Source organism: Macrobrachium rosenbergii, chromosome 37, assembly GCF_040412425.1.
Source record: "Macrobrachium rosenbergii isolate ZJJX-2024 chromosome 37, ASM4041242v1, whole genome shotgun sequence".
Classification (NCBI taxonomy): domain Eukaryota; kingdom Metazoa; phylum Arthropoda; class Malacostraca; order Decapoda; family Palaemonidae; genus Macrobrachium; species Macrobrachium rosenbergii.
The window spans coordinates 37789037-37807679 of NC_089777.1; the positions used below are offsets into that span (position 1 = coordinate 37789037).

Here is an 18643-nt window from a genome sequence, read left to right on the forward strand (position 1 = left end):
ACAGAAGGTTCATCTACTGATGAACCCTCTGTGTTGGTGTCACGCCAATCGACCTGCACACCCACTGACATTCATTCTATATTGCACGCATCCTCTCACTATCCTGAATATTAAGGACTTTCCATTCCAAAACATCTTTCACGACATCTATTCAGCACTTTCTAATTTTCCTCCTTCCTCTCTTGTAACACTTCCTAATCATACAATCTTGACCTACTGATCTTCCTTTATTTCCAGACGACTATTTCATCTCAAAATGCTAAGCCATCTTTTCAACCTACACCATCCTTTTTACAACTACTTGTTTCCACATTTCTACCCTTTCAATTCTTCTTGCACCTCATATTCTATGGTAACTGTTCAGCACTACAGCTTCAACATTTGGCCGTAATTCATTACACATCTACATTTCACTTCCATAAAATAGAGCTAGCTTAAAAATACCTTCACACATTTCAACCCTCATTTCCATACAAACGCCATGTCCCTTCCCAATCCTTTACAACTTAATCTTCCTCACTTTACCTATTCTGCTACTTAACTCTTCTCTCAGTCTCCTATTCTCCATTATACGAATTAATTGCCTCTAGTATTCTCCATCAATATTAGTACCTATTACTCATTCTTCCGGGTTTCCATTTCCCTTCTAATCCTAATTCCTGACAAAATCGATTTTACTCTTAAATTTTTCCCCGTGTAAACTAGTTTTTTTTTTTTTTTACTACTTTCTGCAGTTTCTCTTCACCCTCACCATTCAGTACTGCATGACATGTAAACCTTAACCAATTGACGTTCTATTCACTAGTCAGTTCTTTATTCCACAACTTCTTTGCCCATACGTCTAATCTGCTTTCTTTTTCTTCTTTTACCACTCTAGTCACCCTTTGGTCTTCATGTCATGAAAGCAACTGCTACAACAACTGCTACCTTGCAGATGGACTTAGAATATGGAATCGTGAAGGAGAACAGTGTGAGCAATATAAGGAGTATGTAAGAAAAAGACATCAGGTAGGAATAAATTACAGAGGGTGGAGTTGGTACGGTGGAAAATATTGGAAAGATATGAACCCATATGTGAGAGCTACAGAGGAAGCAGTTTATACGAACATTTGGCTATGGTGTGTCAAAAAAGGAAGAAATGTATTAGTGGAATAGAGAAGTACAACAAGATTCGGTTAGGCAGAAGACTATGGCTTTCAAGGATTTGAAGATAGGACTTGTTCAAGGTACCGAAAAACGGTGTAAAGACGAACAGCGAGAAACTAAGATGTTATGCACAGCTACTGGAAAAATTTACAGAGGAGTTAATTATGAGGTTAGGAAGAAAAGAAGGTGAAAATTATATTTACAGAATATCAAGTGCAAGGTAAAAGCAAAGACAAGACCTGGGTCAATCAAGTGTCATCAAATATTGAGAAGAAAATATCTTACATTAGGACGATGGCATAAAATAAAGATGGTCATATTACTACAAGCATCTTCTGTCCAGACTAAAAGAAAGAGAGGAATTTGGGAGAGGGGGGAAATGGGAGATGGGAGGGCGTAGGGGCCGGAGATGGAATACCATCTATACAAGTAAAGAAGGCTATGAGTAAAATAAAGAATAGCAAAGTACCAGGCCCATCAAAAGCGCAAATTGAAATATGGAAGGTGCTTGCTACAGAGGAGGATGAATGAATACTGGAACTATCAAGGACGATCTGGGAAGAATAAGCAATGTTAAATGACTGGAAGAAAGTCTGATGATAAATGTTTAAGCACAGGGACATGTTATGGAATGTGGTAATTATTGAGGAACCAAACTAACAGAACATCTGTTGAACGTTTTAAAAAGAATACTTGACGAGAGACTAGGAGCAACTGTGAAGACTTTTCCAACAGGACAGTTTTGTTAGGAGAGGTACAGTTAAGGCTGGATGGTAATCGGAGGCTCTACTGTACATTAACAGACCAAAAGAAGCATTTGATAGAATACCAAGGGAGTCGTTTTTACTGTTTAAGAAAGAGGAAAGTGCCACAGAAGTAGGTTGAACTGTTATATACAATAACAAGGACAGGAGTAACAACAACCTGTGGCAAAACACTAATGTTTAAAGTCAGAGTTGGCTCTCAACAAGGATTGCCACTAGGCTCATTTCTGTTTGTCCTGGTGATGGGTCTATTGAGTGAAGGGATTAGGAATGAAAATCTGTTTATGTGCAATGCTTCAACCTACTAAGGGTCAGATGTACCACTAGCCACTCCTCTTCCCATCATTACATCCACAAACTTGCTCTTCCACCTACTCAGCATTAAGAGAATCATGCAAAGTTTTCCTAATTTTTTTCTTTCCTAAGTATACCTCTGTACACCCTTCCATGAAAACCCCATATTTATAATAATCAAAACCTATCACAAAAAATTTTCCACAAGACTCCATCTATTCTTAAATATTCCAGGGATGCCGTATTTATCAAAAATTCCATCTTTGTCATCTACCCTTGCATAAACCCACCTATCACAACCACATTTCATATTATCCAATCCCAGCCAGACTCATATTTAGATTCTTCAAAAACCTTGTTTATTCTTATTTTCCATTCCTATCCAAACTCTTCTCCTGTCATACACAATCTCACCCAAACAATCCTCGAACTAACCCATTTGTACTCTTTCACCCATCCCCAGAACAATTCCTGACTCTACAAATGCTACCATTTGTAGTGTCTTGAAGAACAGTGAATAATTACTTTGATGTCTAGAAGTTGGGTTACAGTTCAAATGTCGACGAGAGAAAAAAACTTAAAGAGATTCAAGATAGGCGCCTAGATCAGGTAACCAAGCGAAAGTATTGACACTTCCTTGCAGATTTGTGGCTAGCTTGTTTGTAACAATATATATATATATATATATATATATATATATATATATATATATATATATATATATATATATATATATATATATATATATATATATATATATATATATATATATAATATATATATATATTACTAAATTCTTGACTCAGAGCGACAACATTTGCTGAACAGCAGCAGGGATATGCAGTAAATGTGCCAAAAGTTGTCGAACTTCTAAGTTCCAGATGTCTTTTATTCCTCACAACGTTGCACTGTGGAACAGTCTCCCTGAGGCTGTTGTGCAATTAGAATTTCAAAACTTCAAGCGCAGATGCAATGCACTGCTACTATAAAACAATTTACACTTGTATTTTACTAGTATATACATACTCATATATAAAGCAAGGAGATCAACCATTAAAAAGAAAAAAAGATAATCTAAACCTGAGATATATATATATATATATATATATATATATATATATATATATATATATATTTACTAGTTTATCTTTTTTTTAATAACTGATCTCCAATAGACAACATTTCCTGTTGTCTCTATGTTACTTCTTTCAAATGAACAATATATTCTTTGGAGCTTGAATTTCAAGTCAATGACCCTCTAGTCTTGTCCCATAAGAAAAAAAGGTTCTGAATACTGGGCCATATAAGTATATGGAATATATATACTATATATATATATATATATATATATATATATATATATATATATACTGTATATATATAATATTTATATATGAAAAAGGGTTCTGAATATATATATATAATATATATATATATATATATATATATATATATAATATATATATATATATATATATATATATATAATATATATATGTGTGTGTGTAATATAATATTTATATATGAAAAATGGTTCTGAATATATATATATATATATATATATAATATATATATATATATATATATTTATATACACACACACACACAGTATGTGTGTTTCATGAATACATCCATAAAAGAAAAAAAAGGAAAACAATATTGTTAAGCCACAGGTCCTACTCAGAAGTAATAAAAATGGAGGTGCCGTGAATAGAAAAAACGCAAAACAGTTCTATAACAATTTACATTGCCAAAGAAATCAAGAGTATGTAGCTCACTACAAAGACTTTCTCGTAGGTCCTTGTTTAACAATTGTCAGTACACATAATGGAAGAAGTTTACAAATGCTTAAAACTCGTAAAACATCTGAAACTCAAACACTGAAACTAATATGAATGATAAATCTGAACTGCCTTGATTTTCAAAGTAACGGGAGCAAGGAGAGAGAGAGAGAGAGAGAGAGAGAGAGAGAGAGAGAGAGAGAGAGAGAGAGAGAGAGAGAGAGAGAGAGAGATCATTCACCTGACAGTCCGACTGCTATGCATTATTTTTTCGGATACTTCAAACTGGTGAGAACTCTATCTATACTAATAAAACTTGTGCTGCAACAATCCAAGCTCCGACTGAGCCCTAGGAACTAATAAACGATTGTTTATCATCCCCCACGAACATTGCAAATGACTGAGGGAATATTCAACATCTCCGCACATGTTCTCCACACTCCTCGAACATACACACACATACATATATATTCTATTATATATATATATATATATATATATATATATATATATATATATATATAACAGAGAGAGAGAGAGAGAGAGAGAGAGAGAGAGAGAGAGAGAGAGAGAGAGAGAGAGAGAGAGAGAGAGAGAAATGTATGCCATCCAAAACAACCTGATCACAATTCTGTTCTAATTTCTCCAACCTTGAACTGCGTCTTCACTCAGGTCACTAGTCTCCTACTCCGTAACCTTTACAAGAACCTTTGGAGTAGAGAGAGAGAGAGAGAGAGAGAGAGAGTTAAAACCAATATGACCCAAGTTGAAGGTATGTCCTCAAAACTCTGCCCAATTTGTTAGTAATCATTCCGAATAATTTCTTGTAAACATGAACTTGCACCAATGGCGCCACAAAAACAAAAGATCCTGGAAGGCGCAACTGACCCAGTTTTTTATTGCTAAGTTAAAAACAAAAAGTTAGTTCTCACGTTTATTTTGCACTGTAATTTCGGGAGCAACAACTTAAGATTTTTTTCTTTTTACTGAAATTTTTATTTTATTTACTAATAAAAATACCATTCGATTTATGAGTCTTCATTGCAGTTTTTGCTACTGTGTGGTTGACACTCAAATTCCACTGCATTCGATCATTTTTCAATCATGATTATACAAACCACTTTCGTGTGGAAATTCGTCACAGTTTTTCAACAACATCTTTCTTAAATTTAAAGTTCTTCTGCACAACTTGTTTTCGAATCTGCCGCGTTGATGACCATAATTGTTGTGACGCCACTTAGAAATAAATATTTCAGATCTCTTCTCTTAAAAGAAAACTATGTAATATCGGAACTGTAAAAACGAAGGGCAAACATTCTTCTAATAATGTTTTGTCAGTCATATCAGAAATAGGTTCTTGAGCTGTGCGAGCCAATGCGGTCCGTAGCATACCTGTTTGTAATGTCAATCGCTCTCATTTTATGTACTATTAAAGCTTAAGAGTTCGACATAAAACTTATAATTTATAAGGGTAAGAACCAAAATTTATCCTGCCTTTCAACATCTAGTTAAAACCATCAGCAGGAGAAAGTCAACGAAATAAACATTCCCATATTATAATTCAAATTAAACCAATTTTAACGTAGAATAAACTGAAAAGGCCACGAATTGCAAACCATGCTCTCGAAGAAAAGAATACCAGCGTAAGGAGGAGGAGAAATAAAAACAACAGAGATAACACAGGAATAAAGATAAGCCAACACTGATATTGCAAAAGTTCACGCGTACATAAACTGCTAAACGAGTTGTAGCCTAAATAAATTTTTGTGGTCCTATACATCATCATAAAAGTACACAACGTGAAAAGCACTGACGGCGCTACTCCCTACGGGGTACAGTTGATCAGAGCACAGTGGAGATTGTTTTGTAATAAAAGTTTTATCAAAAACTTATATCCGAACCTTTGAAAAATATGAAGAACTTGATTCTGGGTTCAAAAATCGTCAAACTGTAAGTTAAGTATGGAAACCCTTTCGATATACAGTATGCTTATGTTACGATCTCAACAGCGCCTGCCCCAGCCAAATGACGTCAGCCGGGACTTAGTCATAAGACTATTCATCTAGCCGTGTGTCAGAGACCTACAGTAGGTTTCCTCCCTTGACAATTACCCCGAGATATGGATAGAGAAGATCACGCATTAAAACTGGCTTCGTGGATGACCGGAGGTTCGAAAGACATTCATCTGTATATGTTTTTGGGTTCGCTGTTCCTGCAGTTCTTGAGAATTTACCAGAACCCTGGCATTTACGGTAATGTAGAACTGATTAAACAAACAAACACATATATATACATATATATATATATATATATATATATATATATATATATATATATATATATATATATATATATATATATATGTAGATATACACAGTAATGTAGAATAGAGTAAACCAAATGTATCTTTACACCTGATTAACACTATACACACACATAATATATATACATATACACATATTTATAACATCAAATTTACAAGTATCATCTCCAAATGGAACTGTATATCCTTAAAACCAATCTCTCTCTCCTCTCTTGAAGGTCTCTCCTCAAAACTCTGCCCAATTTCTCTATATATATATATATATATATATATACATACATGAATGTCTATTACTGTAATACCAACAAAATATGAAGATAAAAATGCCCATAAAACACTGTTTGAACGTTGCAACCATATATTTCTCACATGATCACTGGTAAAATATGGACAGATGAAATGTTACAAGAGTATATATACAAAGCATATGTGGGTGTGGCATTAAGTCTCTGATTGTGTGTTTTTGTGACCGTTCCCAAGAAACTTGAGCAACAAATTAAAAAGACTGATTAGGAACAGTGTATGGAATAATCTTGGCCTTTTCAACAATAATGTGCTGAACCTCTCTAACCATCCCCTCACGGCAGAAGAACAGACGTTCTAAAATCTTGGGGTTTCATTCCCGCCAAGTCCTGAGAGTAATCTTAATTTCTTAATTGCTTTGATAAACATTTTGCAAAAAACAATTATGACAAAAAGATGCTTGTCTCAAAGGCATTTCTTTAATGTCTTGGAGCAAAATAACAAAAAAATTCTTGAGCTTCCAAAATGCTGTCGTAGTTAGTTTAAGGATCGCCTAAAAAAAGCAATAATCTTTAAAAAACTTATATTTGCTGAAAAAAATGCTATGGCTTTCGTATAGGGTTCAAGAATGTGTCCACGAAATATTATGCTAAAATTTGCCGTATTTCTCTAGTTATGGCCTAAAATGTAACAAATAACTATATACCCATAAAACACCAGTAGAAGAAATGATTTAGTCTGGTATAGTTTTTGGAGAATATATTACAGAAACTTCCTTTGAAATGAAATGTATAATGTCAATAATATCCTACTGCACCTTTTTAGTTATTCCTAGCCATGAAACGCTACACGCGTCATACCATGACGCCGACTGTGGTCCGAGAGTTGCCTATAAACTTCAAGCTAGAAGGACACGTTTTCATGCTCGCTAGCCTTGACTGAACTCTGTATTTTCTTTGTTTTGTTTTTAATGCCTAAAAGGTCCAAGAGTTCACTTATATCCGAACCTTTAGAAAATATGAAGAAGCCAAGTGGAAAAGTCCAGTCAGAAGTAGAAGAAAGAGTTCAAGAAATTAGTGCCATAGAGGGAAATGGAGCGATCTCAGAGCGAGCTGTCGCCCATCAAACGACGTAGGCAGCGATCTCTGTGACCAGAGACCAACCATCATCCACCCCTAAACGCCTCTTTATTTGTTCATCACTGACCAAAGGCAAAAGATATTTTAGAAAAGAAAGCAGTAGCTCTGGCTGATATTATAGACGATCCTGAAAATAAAATGATCATAATAAGTGAAGCAAGACTTGATGAATTACTTGAAATCACGAACCCTAATTGTGAATGAAAAGTAATTCCCAGGATCCATTTGGCAAGGGATGGATTCATGAGACACTAATAAAAAAGTGTAGGCAACTATGATACCTAGAGTAATACCTTTGCAGCAAGATCAGACAGGGGACCAGGAACCTAAAATTTATAAGAATGTGTCTTAGGTCTTTACATAAATAATCAATTAATATTCTTATTTATAATCATTTTGCATTAATTAATACCCAAAAAATAAAAATTAAAACCATAGAATTAATTGTAACACAGTCTTTGAAGTCCCTTTTACTTTTTTATGTAATTAAAACTTTGAAGGCCCGTTTCAAAACATAAGTTTTTCACCTTCAAAATGTATCTCCTCCCTTAGTATTGGACCAATCTAAATGAAATTTCATATATAATATGAGGAAACATGGTGGATTAATTAAAAGCCGGGGATTTTTAATATTTTGAGTTTCTGATTTTTGGCAATTTTATTTCTGTAATTTTTCCGAAAATTTATTAAAAAAATAAAAATTCATATCTCGAAAAATAATTGAAAAAATCAAAAATCCCGGAACTTTGTATCGAAGGTCCATATGTGTTTTATACGTGGTTCAAATCTCATCCTGGGGTTTCAAACAAAAAACAAAGGAGGAGATGCATTTTGAAAATGGCCATTTTTGGCCGAAAATGCTCTGAAAAAAACCTAAGGTCACTGAACAAAAATTTTTTCCCAGAAGTTCCACACAATATCCTTTAACAAACCCCTATATATCAACAACCTGTCGTTAAAAATTCCAAAATGCCGATCCCCTTAAGAAGAAGGGGGATATTATAATCACAAAATCTGACAAAGACGGGAAAATAGTTCTCTTAGATAAGGAGACATACATCAATAAAGTTCAAGAACTTCTAAACGATTCGGAGACCTAAGATAAATTAACGAAAAATCCCACAACAAATATTCCCGTCCTATTTAACAAATCAGTCAGAACCTTATTTAGGGGGCAATAAGAAGAGCACAGAATTACTAGAGACATTCAAGATAATCAACCCCTCTCTCCCCTACTTTTACGGCCTTCCGAAAACACATAAAGATGGGATTCCTTTACGCCCCATAATCCAGCAGGGGGACTTTCATGTGTAAATTATCCAAATGGCTTGCATACCTGTTATCACCTTTTCTAGGAACCTTCTCATCCTCCCACGTCAAGCATGCAGAGGATTTTATACATAAATTCAATAGTTTAAACATCCCCTTAAATAACATCAAATTGCTTAGCCTAGACGTCGAGTCATTATTCACTAAAGTCCCGATCTCCGACATGTTGTCTTTTTTAAAGAGGAAATTACAACCATATGAAGACCATTTTCCTCTTGGCATAGATAAAACTCTAAAACTTATCAACCTCTGTGTAACTAAAAACGTGTGTTCTTTCAATGGTAATTTTTACGAACAAAAATTTGGCTGTAGCATGGGCAGTTCCCTATCACCCCTTCTAGCAAACTTGTACATGGAATATTTCGAAACAGAAATTTGTCGTCTATCAAACCCCGTAATATGATCTGGCTTAGATACGTGGATGATATTTTTACTTTCTGGGACAACAGCTGGGGAGACTTTAATGAATTTTTTAATAGACTAAATTCGCTAGTTCCGACCATAAAATTCAAAACGGAATGGGAAAAGGACGGAAAATTGCCGTTCCTAGATGTACTGGCCATAAGAGAACAGAACAGATATGCTTTCACAGTATATAGGAAACCCACTTTTGCTGTTTCCTACATTCATTTCTTAAGCTACCACGATGTCTCCGTAAAGATCATGGTAGGGTGCAACTTATTCCTCAGGGGGCTTAGAATATGTTCAAATGGGTACCTAGGCAAAGAATTCAACACAATCTGCCAACATCTAACGCAACTGCTCTATCCACTACACATTATCGAGAGGGCTATTAACAAAGCGAATAAAATATACTACAGAGGTCCCACTCACAACGGACAAATAGATTTTAACAACAAAATAAAGCTTCCGTACGTCGGAAACATCCAAAAAGCCACCGAACAACTCAGGTCTAACAATCCTTTTATTTTTCATTATCCCAAATCCATCAGGAACTCACTCATTAACGTATACTTAAATAAATAAAGGGAAGAAGCCGGAGTTTACAAGATTCCGAGCAGCAATTGTAATGAGATTTACGTGGGGGAGAAGGGTAGATCCCTCTCGCAAAGATTAATAGAGCACAAAAGATCAGTACGGTATGCTTCAGAGAGTTCGGGGATTTTCCTACATATCAGAGATCCAGGCCATTCCATAAATTGGAGCGGGGTGGAGCTGATCTTCAAAAGTAGCTGTCCGTACAAAAGAAAGATGCTGGAATCTGCTATCATCAATCAAACCACAATATGAACTTGTCGGGAGGACATTGGAAATCGGACGACATCGACAGTTTAATCCTCAGACCTCTTCTGAAGAAGGTGTTCCAGGAAACACGACCACCAGCCGCGTCGCCAAACTGGAGTTAATGAGGCCAAAACCACTACAGAGTTGTTTACTTTCCCTACTTTTTGAGAAACGGTCACCTGCATGCCATTGGAGACTTAATGCCACACCTACATATGCTTTGTATATATACCCTTGTAACATTTCATCTGCCCATATTTTACCAGTGATCAGGGGCACAGAAGGAAGTGCTCGAGAAATATATGGTTGCAACGTTCAAAAAAGTGTTTTATGGGCCTTTTTATCTTCATATATATATATATATATATATATATATATATATATATATATATATATATATATATATATATATATATATATATATATATATTTAAATTCACCTCATGCAGGTGAATTTAAAATAGATACTTATTAGTTACACAAATTCGTGATCACTGAAACAATCTAATATACAGCTACATCAAGTAATGGGGTTACTGAAAGTTACTACAAATTTGAATACAGTACTGTAAAAACCCAATAATTTCTAAACTAACCCAAGAACTTCACCTGATAGCTGAAATATCCCTACAACCTAAAACAGGAGTGTCAGGATTTGGATGACACAAAATTGGCAGTTTCAGACATTTACTCCCAGCAATAAATTATAACACCAAATCACATCAGTAACTCAGGGAAGCCTTAAATTACACTTGATTAATTAACCTGAGAAGTTTTCTGACCTGTCCCAACAGAGAAGTCAAATTTTTTGTGTGGAATGCACTATTATGATAGCTTTTTCAATTATAGTAATAATATTGGTGACAATTACAACACAGCAGAAGTAAGTTACAGCAATCTGTACCTGAATATGGAAAACATGAGTTTCCTGGTGCAAAGTACAGATGACATACAATATAAAAAAAGGTTAATGCAGTAAGCAGCCTCTGGGAATATGACAACCAAATAATTTGACAAGTCATTACTGGCTAATGTTTCATTTAATTAATGAGCGATTTTCACTTAGATGAGAGAGGAACACAGGCACATTAAAAACATAACACTAAGTAACATAGGCTACTATATAACTAACAACTGGACAGCTTGATAAAAAAGACAGAACTAGAAAAAAAATAATGAAAATAATATTCATTTAGACTATAAACCCTACAACATGAACAAAATAAGAGTGTATAAAGTTCCCTCTTCATCTAATGACTTAAATACACATGATACCAAGTTCTGATGGGAACTCTACAACTAAGGATTTCAGAAAACTTCTTTTGCTTTTAGTTTCCCTACCCTAAAAATATGACATCCATTTACTTAAAACATTAATAACCAAAAGTTCTAGAGTAGACAATGAATAACTACCACCCTAAAACAAAACTCCTTGTATTTTAATAACTTCCTTACATTTTTATCTATTTATTTATTATTTTTTTTATTTTCTAGTCACTAATCTCTTCTTTCTGTACTTCCTATTACCTGTTGCTATTCTTTCCAATGAATACCATATTCTTTGGAAGTTTTAAATTAAACTCAATGGCCCCATTGGGCTTGTTCCTTGTGAATAGGGTTCATCTGTTCAATAATAATAATAATAATAATAATAATAATAATAATAATAATAATAAAAAGCCTTAGAAAACTTAGCTTCCACTTGGATAGAAAGCCAGGTTATTGCATAATGAATTACCAACAAGCAATTCAGACAGTTAAATTTCTCACACAATATACAGTATTGTACAGTATTACCTTTGATTAACTAGATGTTCTAAGTAAACTATAAATATACTTTTTTTGTTTTATAATCATGATACCTAACTGTATCTATGATTTATATGGCAAAATCTGACAATTTTCATGATGCATTAGTCTAAACCTTTACTACACTGTGAACTAAATCCATTATTTAGGTCAAGTCAGGATAGCTTCTGTATCTATATACCTGAAACTAACCTGGACATAGCTTACTACAAGTCAGATCAGCCTCTGCAGACTAACTGAAACTAACCTGGGCATAGTCTACTACATTATAAGAGTTTTAATTTATTCCAGTGATTTCCTTAGCATATTTCTTCAATATTAAGATAGCTAGGCCTAATTTTCAAGCACTAAAATATCTTTCTGCCAAACCTAGTCTAGCTTATTAGCATGGAGGAGCATGGAATAGCTCTCACTCTCTGATGATTAAGAGGTGACTGGCCAGGTCATACTCAGTGTCAGGGGCTTAAGTGACAACTGACAAGGCAGTATCCCTCTTAAGTTTCAATTAATTTTTTATATACCCTAATTTCCAATCCTCTAGTGATAACAGAAATTAAACACGGGTTAAAATTTTCCAACTGTTTTTTAGTTTTCCATGGTAGCTAGCCTAGGCCTATTTCACCATTGATCAGGGGCTGGGGACACCTCACAAACATTCAGTTGAGGTAAGTACCTTAAGGTAAGTAAGAGAACTGAAATCAGAAATTTCAACTTTACATAATGAAGTGTCCAGGAACTCAAAAGATAACACATGCTAGCCTGAGCATAAGCTGACCTGAAGACTAACTAAGCTTACTTATTTGTTACTGTTGTGTTGGTCTGCACAACTGTACAGCAGACCAATAAGATATTACAAGTATAGGCCTAGTAGGCTAAGTTTACTAGAGACTAATTTAACCAAATTTGGGATGAAAAATTAGCCAATTCCAAATTTTGGTCAATTTTTACTTCTATAACAGGCCCATTCGCATGAACACTGTTTAGTACCAGTCACACAGGAGTGAAAGGTGAAACGTAAACAGACTTTAAATATCTTGGTAATGATAAACTGGGGGTAGATTTCATTGTGCTTTTTATATTGAGCACATTGAAAAGACTTAGGGGCAAAGAAAAATCCAATATCCAGAGCTGGTATTAGCCCAAGAGATGCTAGGGGGATGCCACTTACGGATGACGGCAATATTATGCATTTGCACTTTAGTAATGGAACCAATATTTTCTTGCTCATTTTTTTGACTTGTCACCTAATGTTATACATGGTTGTAATCACCTTGTGTTGCAGATTAATAATCAAAAATAGAATATAAAATACTTTTAAAAACTTATATTTAAAAAGAATATTTTTTTGGAAAGAAAACATTTTTTCAAAAACCACTTTTTAGTTTTGGAATGCTTCGTGCAGTATTTTCTGAGACAATTTCAAATTTTTTCATGACAATATTACTCCTTAGCTATTCAAGAAACAACTATAAAAGTACAAAAAATATACAACAGTTATTAATTGGTTGAATGGGAGTATATATGTGTGTATGTTAACTGTCATATGCACACTAACTAAAAATCCAATATTACTATCCCCACTGTCATTGTAATTATCTATCTCACTATCATTATTTGATGAAAATGAATAAGCATCATCATCAAAAGCCATTATCTCCAAAATTCACAGAAAAAACAAAGATTTATTAAAATCTTCTACCGTTGCTCAACTTCACGATACTTTCCTGATGGAAGGTTTACAATTTTGCTATTTTTATACCTATGATTAAGAGAAATCTGGCATCTTTTATGTTCACAAGTGAGCTAAATGGCTGCTGAGACTGCTGACATCACTCAAACAGAGATAAAGGGAGGGACTAAATTTACCGCTATATTTGAAAATAAAGTGTTGATAATATTGTTGTCCTAGCGCAACATATAACGCGTCGATTCTAGCGATGACCAGCAGCACCTTGTGGGTTAAAGTAATAAAAAAAAAAGGGTTAAATTCCACTTTAAACCATTATCACATTTTATACCTGAAAATATAATTTTCCTGTTTTAATGCACTGTAATTATTACTGATGTTTTGCTTCTTTTGCTGTCAAGTTTTATGGAGCCGCTGAAAGTCCGCGGGACCCTACTTTTGGTGCCAAAAATTTCAATATCATATAATAGTTTAAATCAAAATAATACAAACAAAATACAGAATATTTTTACTTTTACTTAGGCCTACTGAAGCGTCTTCAGTATTAATTTACTCTAGACTGTAATTTCATTTCGGGCTTGAAAGTATAATTTTTAAGAACAAATGCAGGGTGAGAGGTCAGGGGTACTGTAGGCCTGATAGGCATTTAAGAGGGAATATGACCTAACCAGACTTATCTTTACCTAACCTAACTTCGGACACTGAGGGCGCGGTGGGGGTTCATGGCTTCATTTTCCCCCCACAATTCATGGCTTCATTCCCCCCCCCGCCCAATTAAGGCAAAAACAAACCTAACCTTATCTAGAATGCCATGTCCTGACCTTACCTTCCTAAGTCCACTTAATTCGCCGTGCTAATAGCCTGATAAAGTCATTCAGCAAACTACCCGTGTACCCTGGATTGGAGGAGTTTGGGTAGGTCATTGGTAGACGAAACTAACGTCAGAAACGTTCAAAACACACATTAACACACAGGAAAATATTTTCAAGTCCCATATCACATATATTATAATAAGCAAGGCTAAGTCAGCATTTTGATTACTCGGTAAAGTCGGGATAAGGTTCATAATCTATCCGTAGGTCAGATGGTGTGAGTTACTAGGCTATTGTAAACATTGAAGTTCCGTAACCATTATTATCCGTTTATTACCATGTCAGTCATCTACTAATGCCTAAAAATTAAGGACATATAAAATTGCAATTATCTAACACTAACTTTGTTAGAATTCACAGCCATAACGCAATAAATCCAGCGAAGTAACTGACAACAAAATTGCACAAAACATGCCTACACTTGCTCACTTGGTTGGTTCGGAACTTCGGGGACTGGGTCACGGCATTGCCTCTGTAACGGCGCCTCCGTTGCTCGCGTAGTTTCCTAGTTTTGCATATTTCCTTGTATTTTATCTTGTCTTTTTCTCTGCATAGGACGCAAGATTTACCTTTTATTTACAATATACAAAGTACAAAAACTTTCTAACTAATTCGTGCATTTCCTCATCACAGGGTTGTAATTCAACTGCTTATTTTTCTGTATTCCTGGCAAAATAACTTCCACTGGGTTAAAGCCTCTCCTGTACATTTATTTATCATTTCTAGTGAATTAATTTTTGCTCTGAAAAAAGAAAGCAGATACAAAACTACTGTCGTATATTTGCTCTTATTTATTTTTTCCCCGTTTCTTGTATACAATTTTCTACATAAAAGATGCTCATGTCTCTCCTTAATGTGACAATAACTACTTTTTGTGTACTTAGTATTTTCCTATATATCCCTTTTCAATCATTTGCAACTTTTCAGTTTCTAATTCTAACACATTGATTGCAATAGTACCACACGCTAAGGAAAGAATTTTAATATCTTTCCCAAAATACTTTTCTACCATCATTCTGTTGCAATTCTTTGTGTTTGTTTGAATATATTCGTCAAACTATTACAGTAAGTTTAATTCCTATAATAAGATATATTTCTATTACTCTGATTCCATCTATGTGTTCTGGTTTGTCTTTCGTAATATATACTAGAATGTTACTTTTATCTTTATTGCACATCCACCTTTTCCCCTGCTTTTATTAAAAGGTGTATATTATGTTTATGTCCTCTGTATGTTCAGTTATAACCAGGAAAAGACTGGAACAGTAGTAGTAGCAGCAATTTAAATGAACTCAGAATAAATCTATTATAGATCTCGATCTGGTGGAAGAATTACATTTAACATCAAGCTATTATAGAAATCATACGATAGGTATTTGAGAACCAAAGTACCTATGCCTTATGGAAAATATCTTTGAATGAATAAGATTTCTTAGCTGCTTTATATTTGAAATGCAAGAGATCATTTTTTTAGGTGTGTTTTATGCTGATAACACTATACAATGGTGGTTTGCTATATAATTACATTAAATACCATAAAGTTGGTGGCATTAGGGTTAAAAGTATTTCTCTGCTGAATAGAAAAGAAAATAGAATTTAGGCCAAAGGCCAGTCGCTGGGACCTATGAGTTAAATCAGCTCTGAAACGGAAAAATAAAGAGCAAAAAGGTTTGCAAGGTACACAGGAGGAATACATTGCAGTTGCACTATTGTTAGGAGAGGGTGGAAAGTAAGATGGAAGAAAGAGAATATGAATGGGGGCACATTCTCTGCTGAAAGAAGCTAAAGGAAGATGATCGGACAATATGTAGTCACACGAAGAGGAAAGAACCACTTCCTGTACTTTTTTAATAGTTGGTCCTGGGATTCTATTATATAACATTGGGAACCAGTATTTAAACGTCAGTAAGTCCTAAGATCTGGTTCCAGTGGCACTAACCTTCATTATTTCTTTAGGTACAAGAAGCCTTAAGAACAAAAACCAGATTTTCTTGCATGATTAACGCTACTATCATTCTTACATAGTTCTAACCTAACCTTCCCCAACAACTCCCAGCCTATCATTCGATGTGATTAGATGTGTCATGATTTCTCTCCACTTTCATTTGCCCTGTGCACTTGTTGCTGTGTCTTTTGTGGTCCAGGTTTTCCTTTACATTTTTGATCCATGCTTTTCACAGATTTCCTAGTGCTGTTTTTCCTGTTATGTTCATATCTACTGTACTACTTTTCTAACTTCTCATAGCATGTCAAAACCAGCTCAAGCTTTGATCTCTTGGTCTACTTTCCAGCCGTGAAACACACCATGCCTCATTATTATATGATCTTTCTACTATGCTCCAGCCATAAATCTTAGCTTTCTACAGTCACACCTTCCCAAAACTCCAATTTTCCTTGTCAATGTTCATCACTGCTACAAATAAGTACTGTTGGCCGTTTATACACACGTTCTAAGCTCTTTAAAAAAATGACTGCTGGATGTTAAGTGCTGTATGAAAGAAAGCTGGATACAAAGGCATCTAAAATTATCAGAATAATTAAGCACTGCAAAATTATTTATAAGAATATAGTTTTACTCCACCAGGATTTCATATTCTTACCAGTTAGAACTATAAGGGCATGTTCTGACCATCGGTTGTCTAATAAATCGCAACTTGAAATCTTTTCTTTTCACCGGACAAAATGAACATTGTGCTTTTGAAAGATAGTCCTAGGGTACATATGTCCAAGACTTGTTAAAAGTTAAGTATATCTTAGTTTAACCAGACAACTGAGCTGATTAACAGCTCTCCTAGGGCTGGCCCGAAGGATTAGATTTATTTTTATGTGGCTAAGAAACAATTGGTTACCTAGCAACGGGACCTACAGCTTATTGTGGAATCCGAACCACATTATAGCGAGAAATGAATTTATACCACCAGAAACAAATTCCTCTTGTTTTTCACTGGCCGGTCGGAGATTCGAACTCGCGACCAAGACTTGTTACTTGCTGTCTATTGACATCAGGGCACTTGGACAAGCACATTATATTGTATTATTAATCTATGGCATTCTCTACACTGGACTAGGCCATGAGAGCCAGCCATTAGATAGCCAAGTGTGGACAGTTTTCAGGCAAGATAAGACTACTGTACTTCTTAATGCCTTTCTTTCTGCATTGATGGCAGCCATAATCACCACTGTGGATTTAATCTGCTCTAGTTTTACATAATGCCTCATAATCACAAGTGATTCATGAAATATAGTACAAGCAGGTTCCAATTTTAATGCTAAGAATTAATTTTCGGTGAAGTAAAGGCTTTACAAATTACTAAGGTAATATTATCATATTCTGTTCATTGTTTAATATCCTAACTCAGTATTTAAAAATCTGGTAATGAAGTACAGTGTTCAATCTGAATTAACTAAAACACACAGAGTAAGTAAACAGGTTTATTGGTAAGCTACAGATTAAATGAACATGGAACAGGTCACACTGCCGTACAGCGCTATGTACCTCACCTCGGTGTACAAAAGGAGTCCAAACACAAGGCATGAGCGGCTTCACGTACACAGTGGACCGCGCTTGTATCAAAGTAAGAAAATGTAGAAAAATCTTGGTGACTACCCATTCACAAAATTTCCACACAACATTAAAAAACATATTTAAATATTTTTCATGTTATTTTACAAAACATAAAAATGTATAAGGGCAACAAAAATTAAAACTAAGTCTAGTTGGCATAGTGGGGTCATGACTGTGGTCCATGAGAAGACTGTGGGTTTTCACATCAAATTAGACTGCAGTTACCCACCAGTTATACCTTTCACGGAGACGGGAAACCCCACCAATTCTGCCAGTTACTCCATACTTACAAAAATTAGAAAATGCTTCACCAAACACTCATAAAAATCCATAGTTACAAAAAGTTAGATGTCCATGGTGGAGAAATAACAAAAATGAGTCAAAAGTAGCAAAAATTGCTATAAAACTGGCTATTATCATGACGATGAAAGAGAACTATCATCGTA

The 18643-nt window shown here is 34.7% G+C and overlaps 1 protein-coding gene across 2 annotated transcripts in view; it reads right to left on the reverse strand.

Moving 5' to 3' along the window:
* The window catches only part of LOC136825499 (uncharacterized), a 42984-nt gene extending 27900 nt beyond the window's left edge, over positions 1–15084 (reverse strand). The window contains exon 1 of one of the 2 annotated variants that reach the window (XR_010849361.1): positions 14587–15067. Coding sequence is in view for 1 of the 2 variants with exons in the window: in XM_067082055.1 (XP_066938156.1) it covers positions 14976–14996 (21 nt within the window). In the remaining variant the exon portion in view is untranslated. Of the gene's footprint in view, positions 1–14586 lie in introns of both variants that reach the window. The other variant, XM_067082055.1, reaches the window with a different exon arrangement.
* Between the last annotated feature and the right edge of the window lie 3559 nt (positions 15085–18643).